Source organism: Prosopis cineraria, unplaced genomic scaffold, assembly GCF_029017545.1.
Source record: "Prosopis cineraria cultivar Desert tree isolate PC_DT_omini unplaced genomic scaffold, ASM2901754v1 PC9, whole genome shotgun sequence".
NCBI classification, from domain to species: Eukaryota; Viridiplantae; Streptophyta; class Magnoliopsida; order Fabales; family Fabaceae; genus Prosopis; species Prosopis cineraria.
Genome location: NW_026555340.1, coordinates 29,409,114 through 29,434,976, shown reverse-complemented (window position 1 = coordinate 29,434,976; position 25,863 = coordinate 29,409,114). Strand labels below are relative to the sequence as shown.

Below are 25,863 nucleotides of genomic sequence, written 5' to 3'. Positions count from 1 at the left end.
AATCAATTCTTGTCTTCAAATAAAAAAAATCTGAAAATTCTAATTGTGCTTCACTTAGTTTTATGACGTTTCATAAATTAGACTAAATTGCATGAAATTTTCGATGAGTTATACAAATAGAAAATTTATAAATTCTGTAACAATAACCAATATCAATATTAATATATGCCTACATAACGTGTGAAACTGCTTATACAAATCAAATATTGTGACTTATTTTTCACGCCTTATCTGATTTGAGCTCACTGGCCTGATCTGATTTCTACAACGAAATTTTCAGTGCGTGTACAATTTTTTTTTTTTTGATAAACATCAAAACATCACACATTAGGAGCAATTCATTTGGCTATTCTACTGTGAAAAATGGTTCCATATCAAATTGTTATAGTGCGCGTGTTTAAAAAAGGGCATCACAGGAGGGGACTACTAAGCTGGAAACGCTATAATTTGGGCATTCAAACAGGCACAAAATCAATCTCTTTTATCATCGGTCTCGGGCTTGGGATTCGAGTTTTTCTGATTACAATGCACACTACAATTGGATTCCCCTCCAATGGAATTTTAATGCAGGGATGGAAATTGGAAAGGCAGAAGGGATGCGGGGATTTCACATTTAAAATGGGAAAAACTAATTACTTGGCAGATTGGAGCCAGAATTTTCTTTTTGGCTTGAATGAATTTCAAGGGAAATAAAAATAAGAATGGAATGGAAAGGTAATAGAGGTGGAAGTGAGTTTTAAATACATGATTCGATGGAGATGCTGCGATTCTGATCTAGAAATGATGACCAGAAACCACTATAGGAGTGACAAGGAACGACTTCAGAACCCACAATGCTAACCTTCAGACCTTGGCCGTCAATGTTGAAGAAGCAAAAGCCAAGAATGACCTTCATATTCAATATCTACCGTCAGATCGTCATCATTACAGGGTATCTACCTTGCCTCACCGTCTCTTGCCGTCCGCTGAGAAGGAAGGAGTAAGCATCAATGAAGGGAGGAAGATGAAGAATTGGGAAAGCTGAAACCAAGGGTATTTTTTTAAGAAAAAGTCATTCCTAAGCATGTATCTTCATTTCCACCTTCCCCCTTGGGTTTCACCAATCCATTAAACATGGGTTTTACCAATAACAACTTAACAAGTGAATAAGTAATGCAATGTACCAGACACTCTAAAAAATTCACTCCCTCACACATTGCCAGTCCCTATAGCCCATGCCCTCCTAACAAACAGGGACTCCACTATCTTCGTCCATTCAGGAGAAATGAGCAGTGCCATGAAATAAACTGAACTGAAATAAACACAAAACGTAATGCTCCATTTTCCTGGTCCCAAAATTAGAAAAGCCTCCCATTTCTTTCCTTCTTTAGTATTATCATCATTTTTATAATCATATAATCAATTACAATCTTTCTCAACAAAGAATCAGCTATATGCGCCCTTTACCCCTTGAGTCAGTCAAATTTCACAAAATTGAATGCATATGGCGCATTTGGAGGAATAAAACTCAAGGAGTATGATTATAAAATGTAAACCCTCTATAAAGTTATATTCTCTTGCATTACACTCTCTCCTCACATGACCGGAAATGATCTATTTCCTTACCTTTTCCACCAATTCAGCTATTTTAGTTGCCAAATTCAGTGTAGGGGCATGATGTTCTGATGCATTGAAATTTCTCCATCTCTATATAACCCGTTAGCCATGGAAAGAGTTTGTAATTTCTTCAAGAACAAGCAGGCACTCCAAAAGGTGAATTCCTAAACCTTCACAGCACTCTGCACCGGATTATCCACATCTTCGGACTTCGGAGCAACTATACAACTATTAACTCAAGACAGAATAGGATCAGCTCCTTGAGACAGTGTTGGAGGATCCAACCTGTAAAACAAAGAGTTAAATAACTGCATATGTTAGAATTTTTTGCAGCTAAAATATTATTAAACCCATAATAAGTTTATAAAAATTCTTGGCCACAGCTGACAAAAGTAGCTTCGGGCCATGAACAAATCAAGTTATCAAGTCATTATGGGCAATTGATCAAGGATGGGATTCAATTCAGGTATGGAGTTATTTTGCGCATTATAGCTAAGTACCATGAATAACTTGGAACTGATTAGGCGAGCACTCTCGCTTTGAAATTGCATGTCCTATTTAGCCCACAAAGAAATTATGTTTGCAGATGAAATTACGCATGCATGCACGACAGAAGTCCGCCTTGAAAACCCAGCATCACAAGTAACTCATTTACAGGCATTTTATTCATTTCTCACCTTTGTTTAACTTTGATCATTCCAGTGCCTATCTGAATTGGTATTCCCATGATTATGCACTCAGTTACTCCTTCAATCTGATCATCCCTCCCATGCACAGAAGCATTGAAAAGGTGATCTGCAGTCTTCTCGAATGATGCTAGCATTAATACACTCTTGTCCATCTTTTGGATTCCAAATCTTGTTATTCCAAGGACCTCACCCTATTTTCATAAATCCGTTTTGTAAGTTTAAATCTAATATGTCTTTTGAAATCTGAGATTCAGTCATAACTTGTTATACTTTCCAAATGACTCACCCGGAAGGTCATCACATCAGCCAAAAGCATCATATGGCGTGCGTCTATACTCATTCCATGGCTTCCCATTGTAAACTTTATCTCTTCAATGATACACTTTCTAGCTGCTTCAATTCCTTGAGTCTGCTCAACTTCAATGACATGATTACTAAGAGTTCTACGTCCATCAACCCCTTCAATGCCCATAACCTCTTGGAGGCCCGTGCTGGAAAAAGAGAACAAAATACATGTAAACTAAGACATTTGTCAACAATATAAGCAACATATTGCAACTTACTCAGCAGAATACTAATATCATGAAATCTTATGCAAAAAACTGCAACTCGAAAGCACAAAATATGTTTTCCTATCATCTTCGTTATATTTAAGCAACTCCAAAACAGAAAAAATTACAACTAGAAAAAACAAACTCACAGAAATGGAGAACTCTATTCTTACAACTATCGAGTTATTAGTTGCAATTCACTCTTGGATCTCTATGGAATGTTAAAAAAAAAAATCTGGAATAAACTCATTAAAATAGAAGGCAATAAAGAGAACAAATGGCAAATGCGATTGGTCTGGAACTTAAAATATAAAATGTCCAGAACTGGGCCATAAGAATGTTCGGCAGCATATTTTAGATAAATTGTCTACAACAGGGTCAGTTCACAGAAAGTTATTTTGTAAAATTCATTGCGGGCCTAACTATTTTATTGAGTTTATTCATAAAGAGGTTCTTTCATAAAAGTTCCTTTCTTGACTATCTCATAATCTAACGGACACCAAAGTGAGGTGGAAAACTCTCGCAAGATCTAACTATTGAAGTAGAAGAACCATCCTAATTAAGTACCCCATAAAACATTTCATACTATTTTAGTCTCCATCAGTTGGTCCTCTTTGGACAGGAGAATCAATCGTCACGCAGTTATACTGAGACATTCCACTTGGTTTCTTCATCAGTCCAAATTGCCAACCACCAGCTCTAATAGACTAATACCAATTCATATCCATCCAATTGAGACGGGAATTCCTCTCCAAAAACTTGCCATTGAGATGAAAGAACTAACACATTTAAGTACCCCACATAGAGTATTTCAAACATATCTATGTGCAACTTAGTCTCTAATCTAATCATAATTGGTTAAATTAGTTCACATTAAAATGTATTTCAGTTACCAAATTTGTCATAAACAAGTCATAAATAAATTCTAATTTTCCAAAGACCATTATTGAATTAAAGGAGCTGAAATTGTAAAAATTGACACCAACGGAAGTAACTGTCTTAAAATGAACTCTTCATGCTCCCAAAAGAAATCTCATCATGGATATTAATGGTTGTGTTGAATTCTACTCCACTACAACTGCAAGAAATGAGAAACGCTTTCAAATGATATCGTTTCCTAACTACAAAGCAGTGCAGGAATAAATGGTCCACAACTGCTGTCACACCCCATAATGCATGAGACCCACGCTAGCTGTAAATTATAATACTCCAAAACCATAGATTAATTACGAAACACTCCTATAAATAAAGATGAGTGATAGCTGATAGACAACAAAATTAATAATAAACTCCTAATCTTTAAAAAGTATACACTATATTCTTTTACTTGTAAGACTTAACCTTGAATAACAAAAGCTGCTTAACAAAGATAAAATCATTCCCTCTCCAACCAAGATATGCCAGGGAATTTCATAAACTACAGTGACACAATTTTGCACTTTCTTCTATCTATCATGTTATAACATAAAACAAAGAGGTTCTTTCATATTCATCCAGCAAGGCAGCAATGTCAAACAGAGCACACACGTCTGGCATGATAATTCACAAGGTTTGGTAGTATTTATGAGAAAAAGTGAAACATGAGGAAACAATAAGATGAATCGGCAAAGTTTCCCGTTAAACTCAACAGCTAGAGAGAATAACGTCTCCAAGTAGATGTATATGAATGAAATAAGGAAGCAAAAACCTTAAATGAATGATCGTATTAAAAACAAAATTATGAACTAACCCTTCTACCAATAATTTGAATTTCTCTATCTTTGTCACTTTATCCTCTTCTTTACTGATCACAACACGTTCAGCAGTCTTAATTCCCTGCAATTTAGAGATGAAAGTTGGATACATTTTTCACATCTTAAGATAAATTTAACAAATAAATAAAAGACAGGACACCATATTGTCTTCATGAAGTATCAAAACCATCAAGAAAATCATAAGAACTTGCCTTTACAACAACTGATGGAAGCAAATTTTTTAGATGGTTAAGTTGAAAATTGATTTTACTTCTATCTGCATCCTGGGGTACAACTTCAAGCTTTTTGATATCCAAAACCTTAATGTGCTGCAAAACAATAAAAGATATAAATATTAGAAGCATATAAGGATGAGAAAATCATAATCACTAGGGAAATTCATTACCTCTGGTTTCAATTTTACTTTTGGAGCTTGCAAAATCGATTCCCTCACAATATTAGCATCTATATTCAGTTGTGCATCTTGGATTCTTTCCATGTCGAGTGTGATAACAATTGATGCTAATCTTGATGTCATCACAATTTTTATGCTCTTTGCTATCTGTATTGCACAATAGTACAATGTGTTACTAGAGCTAAACATCAGAAAAGTGAAGGATAGAATGAAAAACAGGGGCCCAATTGAGGAGGCATTACAAAATGACAAAAATACAATTATACAGGTACAAACTGCACCTTGTTGCCATTCAATATTAAAAACAGCTTTGGAAACCCTATGGCAAGATTATAAATTTGACTTAATAGGGGAAATACGAAAAAAGAGGAATAAAAACCTAAACCTTGACCACACCACCAAAAAAGATATTCTACTTATTTAAAAAATATAGATGATAAATATAATAAGGGAAAAAAAAATCAAAAGTCAACTTTCTGCTAAGAATTTCAACAATGCAATTCACCACTCTAGCAACAATGGAAATGGGTTTATAATGCCTTTAACAGGACTAAAAGAGTAAGATGTTGCATGGAAATAATTGATGAGAGGAAGTTCTTTTTCCTTTTTAAGCCCATTGCATTCGTTTTTATTTTAGTTTTGTGACTAGTCATGCATTGTTCTCTTGGCTGGCCTTCCTATTCACATATGGCCTTAGATAACTATTTAGACACTCACTATAAAAAAAAAAAAAATATAAGTGGTGGCGGGGGCATTAGGCTCCCATGCACATAACATAAATATGCCCCTGGATCAAGCATAGAGATGAAAGAGAAAGGCCTTGTATTATTAGTGAAATAGCAGCATGCAATAAAAAATAGTCCTAATCAAGAAAAATATCCACAGTTGTACCATAGGAAGTCTAAGGTAGCTTGATATGTCGTTCATGAAAAGGTGGGTTCTTTACGGGTCACTAAATATTCTTAGAATAAATAAGACCCTCAATGTAAACCAAGTAAAAAATAAAATCTAGAGGTCATCTTCCCATTAAGCTATTTACCAGAAACAACATTTAAAACCAACTAAACTTATAAACTGATGCTGAGAAAAGGAAAGAGAGAAGAGGGAAGAGATAAAGAACGGTAAGATCCTATATTCTATTTTGGCATACAGAAGCACCTCGCCTAAGAAGCACTAATTACACGTGGGCACTCCGTATACTACAAAACCATACTATCTTTATCGCAAGGAAAAACCTGCCATCAAATTACCAACAGAATCCTAATGATGATATAATCCAAATAATTAGGCCAATATAAGTTTCATATGCTGAAAACTTTAGTCCAATGGCATCCTTATTAAGTTCAGGCTATGCATATTTAACTACTTATTTCACTCTTCCAATCTATTTTTCATAAAATGGAGAAACAGAAATGCTTGAGACAAAAACCAATATTTAAACCGTACCAAATTCAAAAAGGTGTTTAAAATGAGAATTCAACTTTAACACTTGGATGCTGAGATGCTTATAACTACACAACAAAAAGTACCCTTGAAACTCATAAAAGACAGCAAAACATAAACTTGGATAAAAATAATTAAGTAACTTGAAAAATACTAGAATTACTGAATAAGGTGTTTTAAGAATATAAATAATGACATTTTGACTGCTCATCAGAGTACATGTCACATGGGAATCAGGGGATAATAATGGAAACAGTTGGGAACTTGGGGGTAGTTAAGTAATTTGATAAGGAGTCCATTTAGCCTCTGTTAGCGTAAATAGGAAAAGGAGATGTAGACGTTGGTGTGAGTGTCTTTTGGTTTATTTGATATTTGAGGCTTTCACCATGTATCAGGATATAAGTCTATTATTCAGTGCATACCTGGCCCAAGTTTGTTTTCTCAATGCGACCTTTTACCATCCTTGCAGTATTAGCATTATCATCACTCTCAAGTATTGCAGTGATGATGGGTGTACTGATTCTTTTGGCACCATTTATTATTTCTTTGATACGTGGAACTCCAAGAGTAACATCTAAAGATGAATTAAAGGATACCATTCAGACCGAGCAAGAGACAACTTCAGCTCTAGGAAGTTATTGAATAGAACAGATCCAGTTTGTAAAGCGCTTTTAGCAAAAAAAAAAAAAATCCCCCTGCTCCAGGCCCCCCACCCAAAAAAGAAGGAATTTCTGTTAGTACTAAAAGCACTTTCAAGCTGTTGACTAAAAGGAGCAATCCAGATAAACATAACATCGGTGGTCAATCACAGTCAAAAAAGATTGTTAATCAAGGATACTCATGCTTGCAACTCCAGCAAAGTGGAAAGTTTTCAAAGTCATTTGTGTCCCAGGCTCTCCAATACTTTGAGCTCCAATGGCGCCAATTGGAGTTCCAGCCTCAATTCTTTTTGAATGATATCGAAAAAGACATATATCCAGGAAAACCTAAGAGAGTAGCAGGTTAAAAGTTAAAACAATACTTTAAACTAAAAAGAACGTACTAAGATGGAATGAACTACAAGACCAATAGAAAACAAAACAACTCTCTATACAAGAAAAATAGGCATAATGTTAAGGAAATGCCAAGATACCTCAAGTTGTCTACTAGTAACACCAGATATCCTTCATCATTGGCAGAAGTTTCATCTGTTTCTGCTAAGAGTCCAATGTTATCTCTGATGAAGGATTGTAGAGAGTTGACGAAGTCAGCAGAGCAACCCACCTCAGAGCTTATTTCATCCTCTGAGGCCCCTTTCCCCCACAACATTCCAACTTTTGACAGTTTGTCTTGCACTGCTTTACACACATCAGAGGAGGATAGGATTTCATCATCTCCATCACTGGGACATATGGCCTAAAAGAAAAAACTGTTGTAAATTCCAAGAGAATAATTATGAATAGCAGTAAAACAATAAAAGCAGTTTCCAGACCTTGCTTCTCAAAAATAACCGCTCAAAATTCAAAGGTTTTCCATTTTTTCCTTCCATGCCAGCTGGATCCATGCCATCATCTCCATAACGAAATTGGACTACACAACTACCAGCGTTTCTTACTGTGTTATCATAGTGGACAAACAAGTCCTCCAAAGCTTTTATTAATCTACGTGACATATAACCAGTGTCCGCAGTTTTCACCTACACCGCCACAAACAGGAAAGAGATTGTAAAGGGCTCCAACTTTTATTTTCTTTGAGCCAATGATTCTCCATCATTTTCTGCTAAAAAAGGCTTCTGTATTCATAGGATGCTACTATATTGCTTTTTAAGAAAAGTAAAATATTTCATTAGATAATTTTGAGTAAGATGCAGAACAAGTGAAATTTCATACAGTAACTCTGAATAGGTCAAGTGACAAAATGAAAAACATGAAGCCCTAAGCGAATCATATAAAAAATTTTAGCTTGTTCAGACGAAAAGTATTATGTTGCTTGCAGGTCCATCTATTAACTGTAATGCTCAACTAGTTGCAAGTTATAAAATAACAGATAATATACTATCTAGAGATTTTAAATTACTAAACTGAAATAAGTACTTTCATAAGGGCATATTGTCATGGCAAAACAAAGGCATGTTGTGAATATCACATTTGAAATATGAAGCCCACCGCAGTATCAACAAGCCCTTCTCGTCCTCCCATTGTATGGAAGAAAAACTCAGTAGCTGACAATCCACTATAAAAGGAATTGGCCACAAAACCTTTAGCCTGCATACAAGCAATAAACACACTAAAATGTAACTGATAGCAATAACCATAATTGCAACGTGGCATGAAAGGAAACAACCACCAGCAGTAATATATGAGTACTGATGAGCTGTGAATAGAAGAGACAGCAATTGATGACAATATGCAATAAGTTACAAAGTCATGATGAGCAAGATAACAGTTCTGACTTCAATTACATGCAAATTATAATCAGTATCTCTCACTCTCTCTCTTGCTCTGTGTCAGTGGGTGCATGTGCGTATCTACTCTGCAAGAATGTAAACCTGTGTGATCAGCAAGTCTTGTTAGTAAAGAGTCATCTTTTCCCTTTGTTTGTATTGCATATGACACATGCCATTATTGTCTTCTTTTTTCATTATTCAGTGCCTAAATTGCTGGTAACACATAATAGTTTTCCACTATTCTTCCATTGGCATTTGCTTACACTGCACAATAATCCAATGATCTACCTTCTGGATTAATCTTACCGCTAAAATAGATAATAATGCTCCGTACCAATTACCAAATGATCAAAATACTCGTAAAAGACATGCTAAAATTTTTTCCACTAGTCAGATAAAGAAGGGAGCAAAAGGAAAAAGCGAGGAAGCATAAAGAATTTACATCACTATTCTAGATATATAATGAAACTTTGGCTGCTTTTCAAGTCATGGATGACAAAATCTGTAATCCAATAGGTCAAAAAAGTCCATGAAACAACACAGAAGATTATAAGGATGTGTGTCAATTGAGTTCTAGATGCCATAAAATAAAAATTCAACAGAAGAGTACAGGGTCACTGAAAGTAAACATACTGCAGGTGTTTTTGCTTTTTTTGGGAAATGAGGAAGGCTATGATCCATGAACCCATTGGGGGCTCGACGACCCCCAACTGATTGTTGACCAACACATGCAACCATTTGGCTGATATTTATAGGAGATCCTTTGGAGCCACACTGTGACATGATCAAGGGACTATTTCTCCAGTGCAGTGTTTGCATTCATACCTGGGAAAAAGTTATACAACAAAGCAATTACCATTTACCAATGATCCAACACCAAGGATGCAAACTGACCTAATGAAAAAAAATTAGATTATATAAAAAGGCCTTTATTTATAAACAATTGCTCAAGTTCTTGGCAAAAGATTTGGCATCACCACTCAAGAAACAAGACACACTTATGAGAGAAGCCCTGGAAATAAAAGATAAAAAAAAAAAAAAAACCCTCAGCTTTAGAAAGTGAAAAATGGATACCTTCCCTGCAGTATCTCGAATGCCATTCAATACACCAGTTATCAGAGACTCTAATGTTTGAGCAGCATCACAACCAGCTTTGAGTTCTAGCTTTCCTTTATTGAAAGCCTCAATAAAATCGTCACATTTTCTATAATTATCTGAAATTGTTTCATCTTTCTTGTTGATCAATACCTCTTTTGGTTGGACATCATCAATGCCTATGGCGAACCCACGATTGCCTATCCATCGAGCACTGCATCCAATTTTTTTTAAGAAAAACATTCATTATGCAGGTAGAATCAACCAAAGCCAATGGATGCAGAATACAATATCAAAACAACTGAGCTTACCACTATAAACAGAAATTACATTTTAACTATCATATGTAACATATACTATTCAAATTTTCAAAACAAAAATTGTAAACATGAAAACCTGCTTGATGAAGAATGCAAAACAATAGAAAATGGTATCAAAGCTAAAGACCCTCCAATAAAATTGAATGTAAATATCAAACATATCTCTGCAATCTAAGCAAGTCCCCGACTAAACAATTATAAATTTAAATTAAATTTGAATGACATTCTTCAAATTCCCTGTCATTCACAAGAAAAGTGGATCATCAAGCACAGTAACAGGTAAGGTTTAATTAAAGGAGAATTATAAACAGTGACCCAGACGGCAACTTTTTCATAAAGGACCAAACAACAATGTGGATTCGAAGTGTAAAAAGTTTTATCAATGGAACCATGTTTAAATTTGTCCCTCTAATTTAAAACTGCTTAGTTACCGCAAATTCAAATGGTTGCTGGAACATGATACTAAATTAAAATACTATAATAAACTGAAATCACATTAGATATATACAACATTAGAGGAAACTGATGATTATCTTCCCACTGCACTATGCTAAGCAAATTCCCCCAGGAACAAAAATTGAATGTAAAACTTGGAATATAAGGTAATAAACTGACAAACCCAAATATCTAGTCTGGTCCTATTTAAAAAAAAAAAATAACTAATTTATCAAGACCAAGAAATATAGTTAAAATTTAGTTCAGATTCATTAATCTTATGGATTTTATTTCCTTTCCAAAAACACCCACATTGAACATTTGACCTTGTGGCTTAGTATTTAATTATACTGACCCAATTATACTCCATAAATGAGGGTATAGAGGGAATAATTCAATAAATACACTGGACAAGGGGTAGAATACTCCCAAAAAGTTTCTTATAAAAAGAACCGGATGGAGTACCATACCAATGTCAACCATTAGGCTAGATATTTACCTCAACTTAGCAAGACGGTTCATGCAAGAGGCTGCAGCATGTGCTTTATAGTCTCTAAGTAGCACTGAGAAAAGTCCATCCTTATTTCCATTTCCTGATATCAAGCTATCATACCACCCACATATATGATGACATAAAGCCATTTACAGTATAAAAAAATAAAAACAATAAATAAGATTCATAACAACTTAAGCAAGCAAAATGTTGGACAAAAGATTGAGGGAAAAAACAGACTCAAAATCTAGTCAGTACTGCAGGTGAGAAAGTAGATATTAACATAAACCGGTAGAGATTGGAGGGGAGTGGAGAGCCTTGGAATGATTAGTTGATAGATAAAGCTGACTTAGCTAAAGCTGACTTAGCATATTGCAAATTTAATTTCATAATTTTCTGATCCATATGCTTAACACTATTTTAAGCGAATGATACTAGACTTTGAAAGTGAAAAATAAAAAATTGCTTTCATTCATAGATAATTCAGACTCCAAAAGCAAGAAACACAAAAACTGACATATGAATTTGTACATTTATAATTGAATAAATATCAGCATTCAGTCTTTTATTCACACCTACCATTACAATGTTGTGTGTGCAGTCTTCCGGTGGGGACAGAAAAAGTTAGAGCAACTAACCTAAAGTAACCTTCCAAGTTGCCCCGAGATCAACTCACTGTTGCGAAAATAAACAAATCCATCATTAGGACACATGTTTTCCATTCTCTTTTTCTGTCATCAAGCTTTGTGCTGTAGATCTTCTCCTTAACAGTAAGACTCACATAGGTCCTCACATTTGCATGAGAGCGAACTAGAACACTAAATATCTGCTTCCCACTCCAAAGCTCTACTGGCTGCCAAAAAAGAAAAAAAAAATCATGTTCAAAACCAAGTATAAACCAAATATAAATATATACAGAGAGAATGGTGAAGAAAGATTCAACGTAAATTAACCCATGAATAAAGATATCCTACTTGAAGGAAACATAAGTAACCAATGCAAACAAATGACAAACGAATGGATAATTACTTTGCAATCCTTCTATGAATGACTGCTTATAAATGAAACCATGTGAGTACTGAGTACTAAAGAGAAACCATGAAAACATCCCTGTCTTGAAGAAGTTCAATGATAATCATCCCTTTAACGATTTAATTGAGGAAGCTAGAGATCTACTCTTTAGAAATTGGCTTGTTTCTTTAATTTTCCCCGGTAAAGATAGCAGCAGTGATTATGTTAAAAAGCTTGCTAGAATAGGTCATACTAGTTTAGATAATTTTGGGACCTTTGATCTTCCACCCACTGTTAATGAGAGGCGGTTGATGATAGGAGGTTTTTTTTTTTCTCTGCAAGTTGTTTGAGTTAATATAGTGCTTCTGTTTCCATCCAAAAAACAAGAAGTTTAATGGTGCTAGTTTCCCCCCAGAAAATTCAGGTTTTGTAACAGAACAGAAGCACCGAACATCTTGCAAAGATTAAGCAATAACAATATACACTCGTTACTCATACCAAAATCTCTCTACTCAACCAAGAGAAAAGGACCCATGCTTCAGGGCTATCGTAACATTCACAAAAAATTCAAAAAGCTCTTAATGCAACTGGCTCCTGTGTAAGGTAAAAATAAATTGTCCTTAAAGCAACATAACACAACACAAACCAAGAGACAGTTTTGTCTTTTTTATGATAAGTCAATTATTCATTAAACTTGATAAAAAATTAGTACATAAAACTTGGGCCTTTGAGAATTTGCACAAGGAGAGTGATGGAGATTTGGTAGTATAGGGTACCAAATCTCACATTTAATGGAGTATTTGACTGGATTAGTTCTCCCACCTAAATGGCTAGTTTTTGGGATAGAATTCCCCATCCTACTTAGGTACCCATCAAACTGTAGGACTGGACACAACTATAAGGGCAGAAGCAGAAAGTCAAGATAAATGTATAAAGCTATTAAATACTCCCTCCAATCCCTATTATAGGGCACATTCTAGAATTTTTTGACCCTTAATATAAGGCACTTGATAGGGTATTAATTATATTTTTCAATATTACCCTATTTAAACTCATTAACCATGAAGAGAATTTAATGCAAATCTGTAAATTTGAAAGTTTATTTATTTCTAGACAAAGTTATGACTTAATCAATTCTTAGTTCTAGTGAGGTAATTAGAGGTGCCTTATGATAAGGGCCAAGGGGAGTAACAAAAGTTCATGCAATACAGGCGTACATGTAGATAAATAAATCTGTAACTGTTTTTACCAAAACAAGCATTCGTAAGTTTCTACTCTCACCTTTATAATTGCTGGAGTTGGCAGATCAACCACATCCATGGCATCACCCATGTACGAGCAAATAAGTGCACAAGTAGAACGATCATAAAAAGTATCTTTTCTTGTGATCAAAAAGGAGGAGGTTAAAAAGTTGTGTAGAGGCAACCAGAATTTCCCCATTCTTTGGTGTGCATAAATTGTTTTGCACCTTTGAAAACAAGAAATTAGTGAGATCCACATATAGCTATTTATGAACAAAACCATAACAGCAAAATGCTCCAAAAGTTTACATTTTTTAGCACCAATGATGCAGAATAGAAACTGAACCAGAAGGATAACAAAAAATTCATAATGGTTCTCTGTTCAATCAAGTATTAAGGGAATAAATATGTCAAGACTGCATTAAGATTTAAAAAGGAGACCAAAAGAATTAAAGTATGCTAAATGTCAAAACAATCTTCAAGTCATCTAAAATACAACAATGACAACAACAACAAGCCTTATCCCACTAGGTGGAGTCGGTTATATGGATTATATGAAACCATTGTGCTATATCATTTATTAAACTTTTAAAAAATTGGCAATAATGAAAAAAATAATAATAAAGGAATTGGCAATAATCTTTTTAGAGTGGCCCTCGAGAATTTATGAAGGGATTAAAAAACTTGAGCAGATGGGTCTGCATTTCTTGACTTAGGGAGGGCTCCTCGTCCTTGAATTTTTTGTTTTTTCCACTCTTCTCTTTAATAATTATATCAATAAAAAAAAAGTAAAACACAGCTTTTTTTGTAGGTCCACATCCCTCATTCCAGCCCATTTATCAATCCAAATGGTTACACGTCCATTTTGCACATTACCCCTGAGTGCTCTAACTCATTCAGAGTCCCCTTGTGGTTTAATCTGTTGAAATTGTACAGCATTTTATTGAGCATATTACATGATAACAAGACAGCAAAAAGGAAAATATGCAAACGGGATAGACAGGAGTAACTTGATACTTACCCAAACAAAAAAAGCTAGAACCAAAAGTATCAAAGATGGTTAACTTGCAGTCCTCTATGATAAAAGGATCTATTGAACTTACCCCCATCAATAAAACAGCCTCTGTTCGAGCCTCCTCAGTCTGCGGGACATGTAAATCATCTCATCACCATCAAAGTCAGCATTATATGGGTTACAGACTGATTCGTTGAATCTCAGAGTTCTCCAAGGCATAACTCTAGCCTGCATAGACAAATGAGATTGATGCAAAGGGAATCAAATTTAAACAGTGAATCATGGTACAGTTTACTGAATTACCCTATGACACATGATGGACATCCGGTGCAAGCTTGGTTGTCTATTGAAAAGAACAATGTCTCCATCTTCCAAATGACGATCAACAATATCACCATACCTCAATTCATCTGCAAGGCGCTTACGAAAGAAACTTTTAGGGACCTGCAACAGAATGCGATTGGATATAATTTATGTATTCACAAAAGCAACTGACACTAATATAGTGGCAAAAGAATCATATATATGAAAAACAATGACAATTATAAACCTTGTTGGACCACCAGCATGCCTAAGCAACCTCGCCCAGGATACTTATCAGGGCCATTTCTCACACACTGCCTCAACTTCTCAATGTTGTGATGGGAAACACACTCAGGAAAAGTCAATATGCGAGCCATATGGATAGGTATTGCAACCTGAAACAAATCAATATAAAGGAATATCATGAATGGCATTTTTCAAGAACAATAAAGAGAGTTGGAAGGTAAAGAAATGCCCTGTATTATTGCTTTTTTCATAGCTATATATCATGTTTCCATTCGACTATCATCACCTTTTCTTTTTCCATTGAACATTGCTTTGCTTTACAAAGGATAAATATTAGTTGAACTCTTTTAGTGTTCTGGCTGATGCTTCATGTCCAAAGAATTTGTCAAAACATATAAACGGTAAAAAGGGTGGTCAAGCTTTACCGAGATAACTGACCTCAGAAATTTTCAGATTAGGATCTGGTGAAATGACTGTCCTGCCAGTGAACTCAACACGTTTCCCTGATAAGTTGCCACGGAAACGACCCTGCTTCCCTTTAAGGCGTTGAACAAAGCCAGCCAATGGCTTGGCACGTTGCATATAAAATGGAATACCACGCAGATCACTATTTATGAATTGACCAACCTCAACTTGAAGTATTTCCCAGCCATCCTAAGCCAACATCAACAGAATGACAACATTTCATTCTGAAACCCTAAGAAAGCCTCAAATGCCAGAAGAATAGCCTAGAGGGAGTTATCAATGTATTAAGATCCAGGGAAAAGAGAAGGGACTAGCCTTCAAACTCCACTTAAATCTATAATTTTTACCACATCTGGGCACGTTTTCCCATCCATTGCATAGAATTTCAGAAATAAGCTGCATTGTTCACATTTTGAATAGTGCAGCTTATTTTAGACTATATATTTTACATCAATATGCATTGATATTGATGATTAATGAATTGAAAAGGGACATATATCACCCCAAAAAAAATCCAACTGAAAAATAGAGTGGCAAAATATAGACAAAGTCTAAAAGCAAAGCATAAGTCTAAAGGGCTAAATAAGATACTTTTTTAATAAAATAAAGATGCATGCGATATGACAAAAGCGAAAACAAAAAGCAAGAGTCTTTATTGTGTTTCAAGACTACGTGTGTGCAGTAAACCATAGTATCACCAAGCAAAGAAAGAATCATATTATTCAAGTATATCAACTTATGTTTGACAAGGAAATATGACCAGTAAAAAGTTTCATCATACCAGACATTTGAATGCCCCACTAGCTTCCTGTAACTCATGCCGAAGATTAGCATTTGCTTGAATTATTTGCCTAAGCCTCTCTGTCGCATCATTTTCATTGCTACCATAAATTTAGGAGAAAAACTACAAGCATCAGTGAACAGTTGAACTATACCATCAGTGAATAGTTATGCTACCAAAAAACAACACAAAAACAAGCACGTGCACGCTGACATTACCTCTGTGAACCATCCATTATAATGAAGGTCGAATCGCTATTGGTGGCACAGCCATGTTTGTCATGATGAATTTCTCAGGTCGTTCTGCAAGATCAAGTAATTCACAGTCCTACAATAAAATGTAATTAAGAAATTTAACTTAAAACAAATAAATAAATATCTATCGTGGGATGCATGTCATCTTTAAGGATACAAAACTGATCATCTCACTTTCTGAAGGAAAGGAAAGAAAAGAAAAATAAAAAAATCACAACCAAAAAATTCAACTTAATTACAAACCAGACCTCATCTAGCATCCTTTTAAAGAGGGAAAGAACTCTGTGAGGGTTTAGAGAATGAGTAGTCAAGTTGATAGGAGCCTTAGACTCTCTTGTATGAGAAATTGCAGATCGAAACTCTTCCACATGGCCATCAATACATTTTGAAGTATCGTGAATAATGCCTAGAGACCCAGCCTTCTTCACTTGACCTGTACGCAAGTGTGAAGCCTTTGTTAGCTAATTGCCCATTGCTTCATGTCTTAAAGACTGCAAGCAAAGTTAGTGAAATAAATGACAATAACGCAATACCCATAAAATTTAATTATTTGAAAGAACAGCAAAGAGGAAATAATCACCGTCTTTATTATAAACACAACCCAGAAAAAGAGGGGACTCAAGCGACATAGGTTTTAAAGTTATTGGGCGGTAATAATTTAGATAATCCAGTCCATGATGCCTGTCAAAGACTCAACAAGCTCCAAATTTATGGAAGCGGATATGTTTGACCACAAATAGGATTCAAAACACCATAATACAACCTTTAAAGAGAATATAATTATTGAAACATATGAAAAGGGTTCAAACCATTGATAAATCCACATCTCAGACATTTCACTGCTTTGCTACTACTTGACATGGTACTGCATTTATCAATAAGACTTTTAGCTATTGCTTTCTTCTTCAAAGGCTCTATTTTCGGGCTTCTCATCTTTTTCAAGCGTTCTTTACAAGAATGTTCATCAAGGTATACGAGCACAGCCCTGTAGAAAATCACCAGATATTCAGACATAAATCAAGAACAGTCCTAACAACAAAATCAAGACTACCACTTATGGAAGAGCATGCAGTGCTCAACCCTAAAATTTACGTCAAAAGGAGAATGGAGAAAGAATGCTCAGTTGAAAGAGAATGAACATTATCGATGTGTATGGCAGCTTACTTAAAAATGAATATTTGAAGGATGAGGCAAGTTTTGAAAGATTTTTTCCCTTCTTTTGCAAGGGAAAGATTTCATGCCAAAACAAGAATGAATTAATCAAGTTGAAATTAGAATTCAGCAGACTTAATTTTTTTGAGACCATGGATATTAATATTGGAGGTCTAACACCAGCATAAATGAATACTCTTCAAAAAGCTCAGGGCAAAAGTGGACAATTGCAAGACATTCAAAACACCATGTTGGTGAAAAATGGGAATAAGGAGAACAGAAGAGAAATAGAGAATAGACAAGAAAATACTGAAACTTCCATACCTTACAAACGCACTTCAAAGTTTGAAAAATGTCATTAAAATACCCAGCATTGAAAACTGGAAGAGCAAGGTTTAAGTATCCATAGTGCCCTGGACAGTCAGCAAAATTCCCTTGGCATGTTGCACATGCGCAGCTCTTATTAGCAGGACCCTGAATAGAATGAAAATAAGCATTCTGTGGTTTGGAAACCATAAACATTTTAAAGAGATATAATCAAACAAATTGGAAGTTTTGTAGAAATAGTGTTGTTCAACCTCATAAGCTGTCAATCTAAGAAAGAAAAATAAATAAAAGATTTTCCTAATGGATGTTTAGGCTGGTAATCACCAAACAAAATTTAAGAAAATGTGGAAAGATGAAGGGTGCAAACAAGTAGAAGATTTGTCCTTGTGGAGACATTACTTCCAAGTTACATACCAGCATTTAACACATTTTGCTTAATTTTATGTGAGACTTATCCAATATCATCTCATCATACAGTCAACAAATAGAAAACATTCCATTACCATGTGTTACATTTAGTATACAACAACAAGACACCTTATCCCACTAGGGGAGGTTAACTATATGGATTGCATGACGCCATCATGTTCTATCCTTCAACATAAAACTTTGTTGAATCTCACATGAATATGTTACATTCAATATAACATTCTAAAATCTACAAGACACTACATTTATTGTAATCCAACACTCAAAACAGAAGCAGGCTGTTATGAGTCCTACAACATCATAAACTGAAGATTATGATCACATGCAGCCATTGCAAGGCATGACATGCATATATGACAGAATTATAAACATTGGACAAAACCAACATGAAACCCCTAAAGACGCACAAAAAAGGACTGGAACCGGGACAGAATACCATGCGGGGATCCAACAAGCCACTCTCAATTGGCTTTCTTGTTTCGTCATAGTATGAACCTTTTGCAACTTGAACCTCAGCAATTTTACTGATCTCTGACTCTGATAAAGCAGTGAATTGCATGCTCTTGCTGCAAGAAACAACAATAAATCTTGAAGGTAAGAATCCTTTTACAAGTAGCAGGATTCATCAAGACTAATCATAAGAAGTAAAATCCCTTACATTCTACGTGGCCCAACATCCTCAATATAGGGGTTCCTTCGTGAAGGATAGGCCCTCAGCTCGTGCTCTATACATCTTTCTCCTGGAATTGCAGAAAACAACACATGGAAGGGTTTAATTTAGCCTAATGGGCTCTCATCAAACACAATTTTATAACAGAAACCCCATTTATCACCTCCCAGCATAAAGGAAACTTAAAAAAACAAAAACAGAAAAGAAAGCAAGCAAGCAAGCAAAAAGAAAAGATTATCACTAGATGCTTTTTTCTCATGTGAATAATGTCAAGCGCTTATGGGGCGTCCATGAAAGGAGCATCCATTTTATATTTTGTCAATAGGCAATCCAACTCTTTTGGTAAAATAATTAAGAGATGATATTTAAAGAGGGAGACACTTCAATTAGACATTTTTAGGCGACAAGCCGTATTGCAAACAGTTAAAATAGTCTATCCCTAAGCAATGAATGATTACTCATAGGGAGGGGACTTTAAAGACATGGAAACACAAAACCAAATCACAATCCAAGATCTATGGGGCAAATCAGAAAACCAACTTTCAAGCTCAAAATACATAGCAAGCACTGCATTGAGGTTTGCAGAAGCAAGAACTAAAAGCTTCAAAATTTCAATGACCTAAATTCCAAGCTGAACAAATGGAGTAAAGAAGGCATAAAACAATGACAGAATTCACCCTAAAATTCAAAGCTGAAAGAAATCAGCAGAAAAGAAGGTGCAGTGCTTCCAAAGTGAGTAATTAAGGCTTTTGAAGGGCATCCATTTTATATTTTGTCAATAGGCAATCCAACTCTTTTGGTAAAATAATTAAAGATGATATTTAAAGAGGGAGACACTTCAATTAGACATTTTTAAGGCGACAAGCCGTATTGCAACAGTTAAAATAGTCTATCCCTAAGCAATGAATGATTACTCATAGGGAGGGGACTTTAAAGACATGGAAACACAAAACCAAATCACAATCCAAGATCTATGGGGCAAATCAGAAAACCAACTTTCAAGCTCAAAATACATAGCAAGCACTGCATTGAGGTTTGCAGAAGCAAGAACTAAAAGCTTCAAAATTTCAATGACCTAAAATTCCAAAGCTGAACAGAATGGCAGTAGAAAAGAAGGCATAAAATCTCAATGACATGCAATTCCACCTAAAATTCCAAAGCTGAATAGAATATCAGCAGAAAAGAAGGTGCAGTGCTTCCAAAGATGAGTTCAGATTAGAGGCTTTTGAAGGGCAAAAAAGAAAGCCCAAATCTTTGCCTCACTTTTTCTGTGGACTAAATTAGAAGTACGCAGGCAGAACTGAAGCTGATTAGTGCATGCTTCAAGAGCGATACAAGAATAATTTTAACCCTTTTGGACAAAAAGTACTCTTTACTTAAAAAATATATACACTTATTTTCCTTAAGTGGACCTGCTACAAAAAAGAGAGAGAGAGAGAGAGAGAACACGATCCGGGTATACATCAGATAATGTTCTGCATATGATATATTACCATTAAGTAGCCTCTATTTTGTTATTAACTCTATCCTAGATTGGCTGTAACATGTGTGGTCCATAGCTTTTATGAAGACAGATTTAGATAGATTGTTTTTGTTAGAGATGGGTAGATCTTGAAATTCATGCAATTTGCTTTACAGTTTTAAAGCTTTCAACTTTGACTTAAATATTTCAACAATTTGCTTTATTGTACGCATTCATCTTCGACTTGAATACTTCAAGTAATTTGCTTTATCATTTTAAAGCTTTCATCATCTGTCACAATCAAACCCAGCCCTCCTTCCCCTTGTTGAGACCCTGTTCCTCCACTGCCGCGATCAATCTGTTACAAACAGTTGCTGCCTTGCTGGCTCCAAGTCACCAACGTCAATCTCCTCTGAGAATACTGGCTCCAGGTTTGCTTCTTCGCTCGCTCACTCTCTGCCCGTCTACCTTGATCACTCTCTGCTCTAGAGACGAAGGTTTGCAACACCGTGCAACCGATGGAGATGAGCGCTTGTGATGAAATCGATAGAGTAGATGGAGATGTGTGCTTCACAGTGATGGAAAAGAGCGCTTTGCATCGGCAATGATGATAAGGGTTCTGCTATGTTGAGGACAAAATTTAGAGGGGCATTTTTGTCTGAAAATTATTATAAACAAGGATAAGTTTGTCTCCAAGTCTTCTAGACCCAGGACTGCTATCCCAATACCATGGGGAAAGTGGGTTTTGAGCAATCCACAAAGGTGGGTTTAAGCAATCCCAAGTTAGGCTCAATCCCTCATACCAAACACATGATATTGGTCCTTTCCTAATACCAGTCCCAAACCCAACCCTCCATTCCTTCATATCAAACAGGGCCTTAGATGCTGAGATGCTTATAACAATACAACAAAAAGTATCCTTGGAACCAATAAAAGACAGCAAAACATAGACTTGGGTAAAAATAATTAAATGACTTGAAAAATACTAGAAAGACTGAAAAAATCCACCAGCAAACCACAAAATTGAAGTCAACTTTCAAGCTCAAAATTCATATTTCAAGCTCAAAATTCATACCATGCACCGCATTGAGGAATACAGAAGCAAGATATAATGGCTTCAAAATTTCAGTGACACACAATTCCACCTAAAATTCCAAAGCTGAACGGAATGGCAGTGGAAAATAAGGCATAAAATCTCAATGACACGCAATTCCACCTCAAATTCCAAAGCTGCACAGAATGGCAGTAGAAAAGAAGGTGCAGTGCTTCCAAAGATGAGTTCAGATTAGAGGCTTCCAAAGGGCCAAAAAGAAAGCCCAAATCTTTGCCTCACTATTTCTGTGGACTAAGTTAAAAGTACACAGGTGGAAAAGAAAGACCTAGCAGGTCAGAGTTAATATCCTAGGGATCCAGGAATTAAGTCATGGACTTAATGGGTTAAATTTGCATAGCCTAAACTCAATGTGGATGCCATTGGACTAAAGTTTTCAGCACATGAAACTTATATTGGCCTAATCATTTGGATTATATCATTATTAGGATTCTGTAGGTAATTTGATGGCAGGTTTTTCCTTGGGATAAAGATAGTATGGTTTTTGCAGTATAGGGAGTGCCACTTATAATTGGTGCTTCTTAGCCGAGGTGCTGCTGTATGCCAAAATAGAAGATAGAATTTTACCGTTCTTTATCTCTTCCCTCTTCTCTCTTTCTGTTCTCAGCATCAGTTTACAATTTTAGTCGGTTTTAAATGATATCTCTGGTAAATAGCTTAACGGGAAGATGACTTAAATTTTGAGGAGCTTTTGCTGTATCAATAATAGGAGGAGCATTGGATGAGGGATGAGGTGCTGATCCACTTGGAGTAATGGGCCTAGGTGCCACAGGTATAGGTTTATAGGATTCGGGTCAGTTGACATAGGTTGAGATTGAGGTGTGGGGGTTTCATTTTCACCAGGCGTAGGAGAAGAATTCACATATTCAGCTATCAAAAATGAATTCACATATTCAGATTGAGAAGGTCCATGATAGCATATATATCAAAGCGTGAAACTTTCAGAAAAAAATTTCATAATGAAGGGCAATGGCAAAGCATCAAACTTTTAGAACTAATTTTAGAGTTGAAGACCACATTTTTAAAAAGCCAAAAACACATATATCAAAGCATGAAACTTTCAGGAAAAATTTTCAGAATGGAGAGCAATGGCAAAGCATCAAACTTTCAGAGCTAATTAGAGTCGAAGAGCACATTTTTAGAGAGCCAGAAAACATGATATCAGTAATATATTTCAGAACAAAGAGCAACGGCAAAGCACCAAACCTCCAGAACTAAAAAAACGTACAGCCGGAGAAGCAAAACAAAAGAAACAAGCAGAATATAACTACAGTACAAGCAAAGTATGGCAGGGGAAGGACAAAAAAATCAAAATTGGGACGAACAAGAAAAAGAACTATCACACTCATACCAGGGAGAAGCACGAAACACGAGCTCGAGGAAGAAGAAGAAACGCAACAGCCACGAACGCGAACTAAAGAAGACGTTGATCAGTCGACGGCGTCCTTGAGCGTCGCAGAGTTCTCGGAGTTACAGGCAAACGGCAACTAGAAATGAGGGGCGGAGGCCGATAGCATTTCGAAAAAGGGGGGTGACGACTGAAAATCGAATGGAATCGAATCAAAAACTTTTTTATTTGATTCGATCTATTTAACTTTTTGAAAATTGGTGAAAATGACTTTGTTGAAAAAAAATTGATCCTAAAAATCAAATACAATTCACGGACTAAGGCTAATATTTTATTTATTAAATAATATGAACAAATAATCAAAATATCTCTCTATTTAAACTAATAAAATTGAAAAAAAAAACAAAAGTTAACCATTCAACAAAAGCCTTACATCCCAAATCAAAAGTATTGCACCTTAATCAAAAACCTTACATCCCAGTCAAAAGTATTGCACTATAGTTAGAAGTCTTAGACATCAAGGCTTCTGACTTAAATGAAAGTTTATGGCTTGAGGTACATATATTAAATAAGTAGTCTTTTTTTTTTCAATTTCATTAGTTTAAATTGAGAAATATTTTAATTATTTATTCATATTATTTAATAAATAAAATATTAATTTTAATCCTTAAATTACATTTGGTTATTAGGAGTAATAACCAATTTTTCCTATTTTTTTAGGTATTATTTCCCATTTGTTTTTAGTTTCTACTCTGAAGTCTAGAGTCTTTAAGGACTACTTGGATGACTCTTAAGAATATATCCAAATCATATCTAAAACATATTTTTATTAAATTCAACAAATATTCGAATCTTCTAAATACACCTTTACTGTGTGTAAACTGAAATGGCACTTAACCATACGCCACTTGGCGGTTCCTGAGAAGTGAGAAGCGATTTGAAGAGCGGGGTTGGTCGTGGAGGAGCGGTTCGGTGGTGACCAAAATCGAAGTCCTCGACATCAAAATGTTACAGTTTCCGGCGTATATGACACAGTTTCCTTCATCGACAAGGACGATTCCGACGTCGTTCCTATTACCATCTCAATGGCCTCAGCCTCATAACGAAGAACTCCTTCTCGCAATGGAGGAGTCCGAGTTTGAAGAAAAGGTATTTTACTCTTAGATCCTGTTTTCCATTATACTGGAGTAAAAGAAAGGGAAGTTTTTTCAACGATTTAATTCCCTTAACTGTTTAATCGCACTTTTGCTCCGGAATTGCCCCAAATGGGGAAAACAATGCCTTCGACATCGCGGAGAATGGTATTCCTTTACCGTGTGCTTTGACTTAATTCAAGGGCAGAAACTCCCATCGGAAGTTGACTTATCGTTTGTAGCGTCATTGAACAGATTTTTTTTCTAGGTAAACAAGGGGGGCGATAGAAATCACTTTTTACTCGCATGTTTAGCATGTAAGCTGGATTAGAAGAATTTAGAGTTTTGCAGTCATGTCAAATGTCAACTTATGATCTTCATTTACAAGTTCTTGCGATTTCTCCTTTTGGTCTGAATAATATTGGTTGGGCAATTCCTACCATCAAGCAGACTAGACACTCACTGGTTGCTGATTGCTAGGCCGCAAAATAACATCGTCGGACATTTTAGATTTTTTTTTTTTGGGATAATCATCTTTGCATTGCGAGAACTTGTGATCACCCCTGTGTGAACTTCAGCTATGGTCTGAATGAATTGCCCAATCTAACAAACAGGGCATTTTTGAGAAAAACAATTGTATGGATCATAATTAGAAAATCTTTCAGGTTGAAGCAAAAAATATACTTTGAAATATGAGGCTGTCAATAGTATTTTTATACAGAAGAGTCAGGTCGCACAGCTGAGAAAAAAGTTCAGATTTGCAAGGAATTTACAGATGAAGTAGAATTTATGAGTGACATGGAATGGGTTTAATGGAGATTAACTGTATGGGTTTGGCTTGCCAGGAGTAAAGATATGATCTATTGAAATTAGGATTAGGAAACAAGTTATCAAAATAATGACAATATTCTATCACCCCTACCTCACCTAAGTTTTGCTGTGTGTGAGAGTCTGTGGAGGACCCGTAGCCAGTCCATGAAGTATGTTTGTTGATGTGTCAACAGCAGAATGCATTTATGTCAAAAACTTCTTGTTTCTATATTTTTAATTTTCCTATCCTATTTTTGTATAGGAAAAATAAAAAATTTTCGGCATAAAACCTTGGGTTATCAGATGAGAGGCTATAATCCTTACGGAAAAGCTATTCTTGAACTTATTTATTAATGCATTACACAGAATTTGGAATGAAAGGTATTGTTTGTGACAATATAATATAGGTTTCATCTTCAAAATACAAGGTTGGGAGGGAGTGCATTTTAAGTTTCTCCCCTTGTGATTTTTCTTCCTTACCCGTTCATGCTTATTATTGTTGGGATGAGTCATTGCAGTGCAATGAGATCAGGAAGACAAATAGCAACCTTATCGTGATAGGGAAAACTACCACTGATAATGACAAGGAGGAGTTTGATAATGATGCTGATGACGATGATGCTGACAATGGGGAGGAATCTGAGGGTGAAGAATTTGAGCAAGAAACTGGTTGAAGAGATGCGCATCAATGCTCATTAACTTGTGTGGAAGAATCTTAAAATAAGTGCAGATGCCTTGATCATATCTAGTAGTTGCTTCGCCACACATCCATAGCTTTCTTTTCTCTTATTTCTATTTGAATCAATTTTATATATCCTATGAACTATATTATGGCAGCATAATTTATTAATTGATACCTCGACTTCAGCATGGGAGAATACAAAGAACTTATTAGACTGTTATTCATTTA

The 25,863-nt window shown here is 35.5% G+C and overlaps 2 protein-coding genes across 2 annotated transcripts; one reads left to right on the top strand and one right to left on the bottom strand.

The window, feature by feature from the left end:
- Window positions 1-462: 462 nt before the first annotated feature.
- On the bottom strand, window positions 463-24,011 carry LOC129319740 (DNA-directed RNA polymerase III subunit 1-like). The gene is given in 35 exon segments (XM_054964815.1): window positions 463-965; window positions 1,606-1,881; window positions 2,274-2,476; window positions 2,572-2,776; window positions 4,566-4,651; window positions 4,782-4,898; window positions 4,976-5,131; window positions 6,850-7,001; window positions 7,266-7,413; window positions 7,493-7,514; window positions 7,560-7,822; window positions 7,899-8,102; window positions 8,572-8,670; window positions 9,486-9,677; window positions 9,927-10,161; window positions 11,202-11,306; window positions 11,844-11,916; window positions 11,919-12,048; window positions 13,488-13,617; window positions 13,619-13,674; window positions 14,551-14,606; window positions 14,609-14,690; window positions 14,766-14,959; window positions 15,043-15,160; window positions 15,450-15,665; window positions 16,258-16,357; window positions 16,476-16,494; window positions 16,497-16,584; window positions 16,760-16,944; window positions 17,321-17,496; window positions 17,980-18,137; window positions 18,856-18,985; window positions 19,078-19,159; window positions 23,014-23,076; window positions 23,909-24,011. Coding segments are annotated over 34 exon segments (4,395 nt in total). The 3' UTR covers window positions 463-965; window positions 1,606-1,832.
- LOC129320885 (uncharacterized) lies at window positions 23,907-25,863 on the top strand. The gene is made up of 2 exons (XM_054966546.1): window positions 23,907-24,159; window positions 25,472-25,863. Exons 1-2 carry the CDS (start codon window positions 24,016-24,018, stop codon window positions 25,625-25,627), a joined length of 300 nt encoding a protein of 99 aa, XP_054822521.1. The 5' UTR covers window positions 23,907-24,015; the 3' UTR covers window positions 25,628-25,863.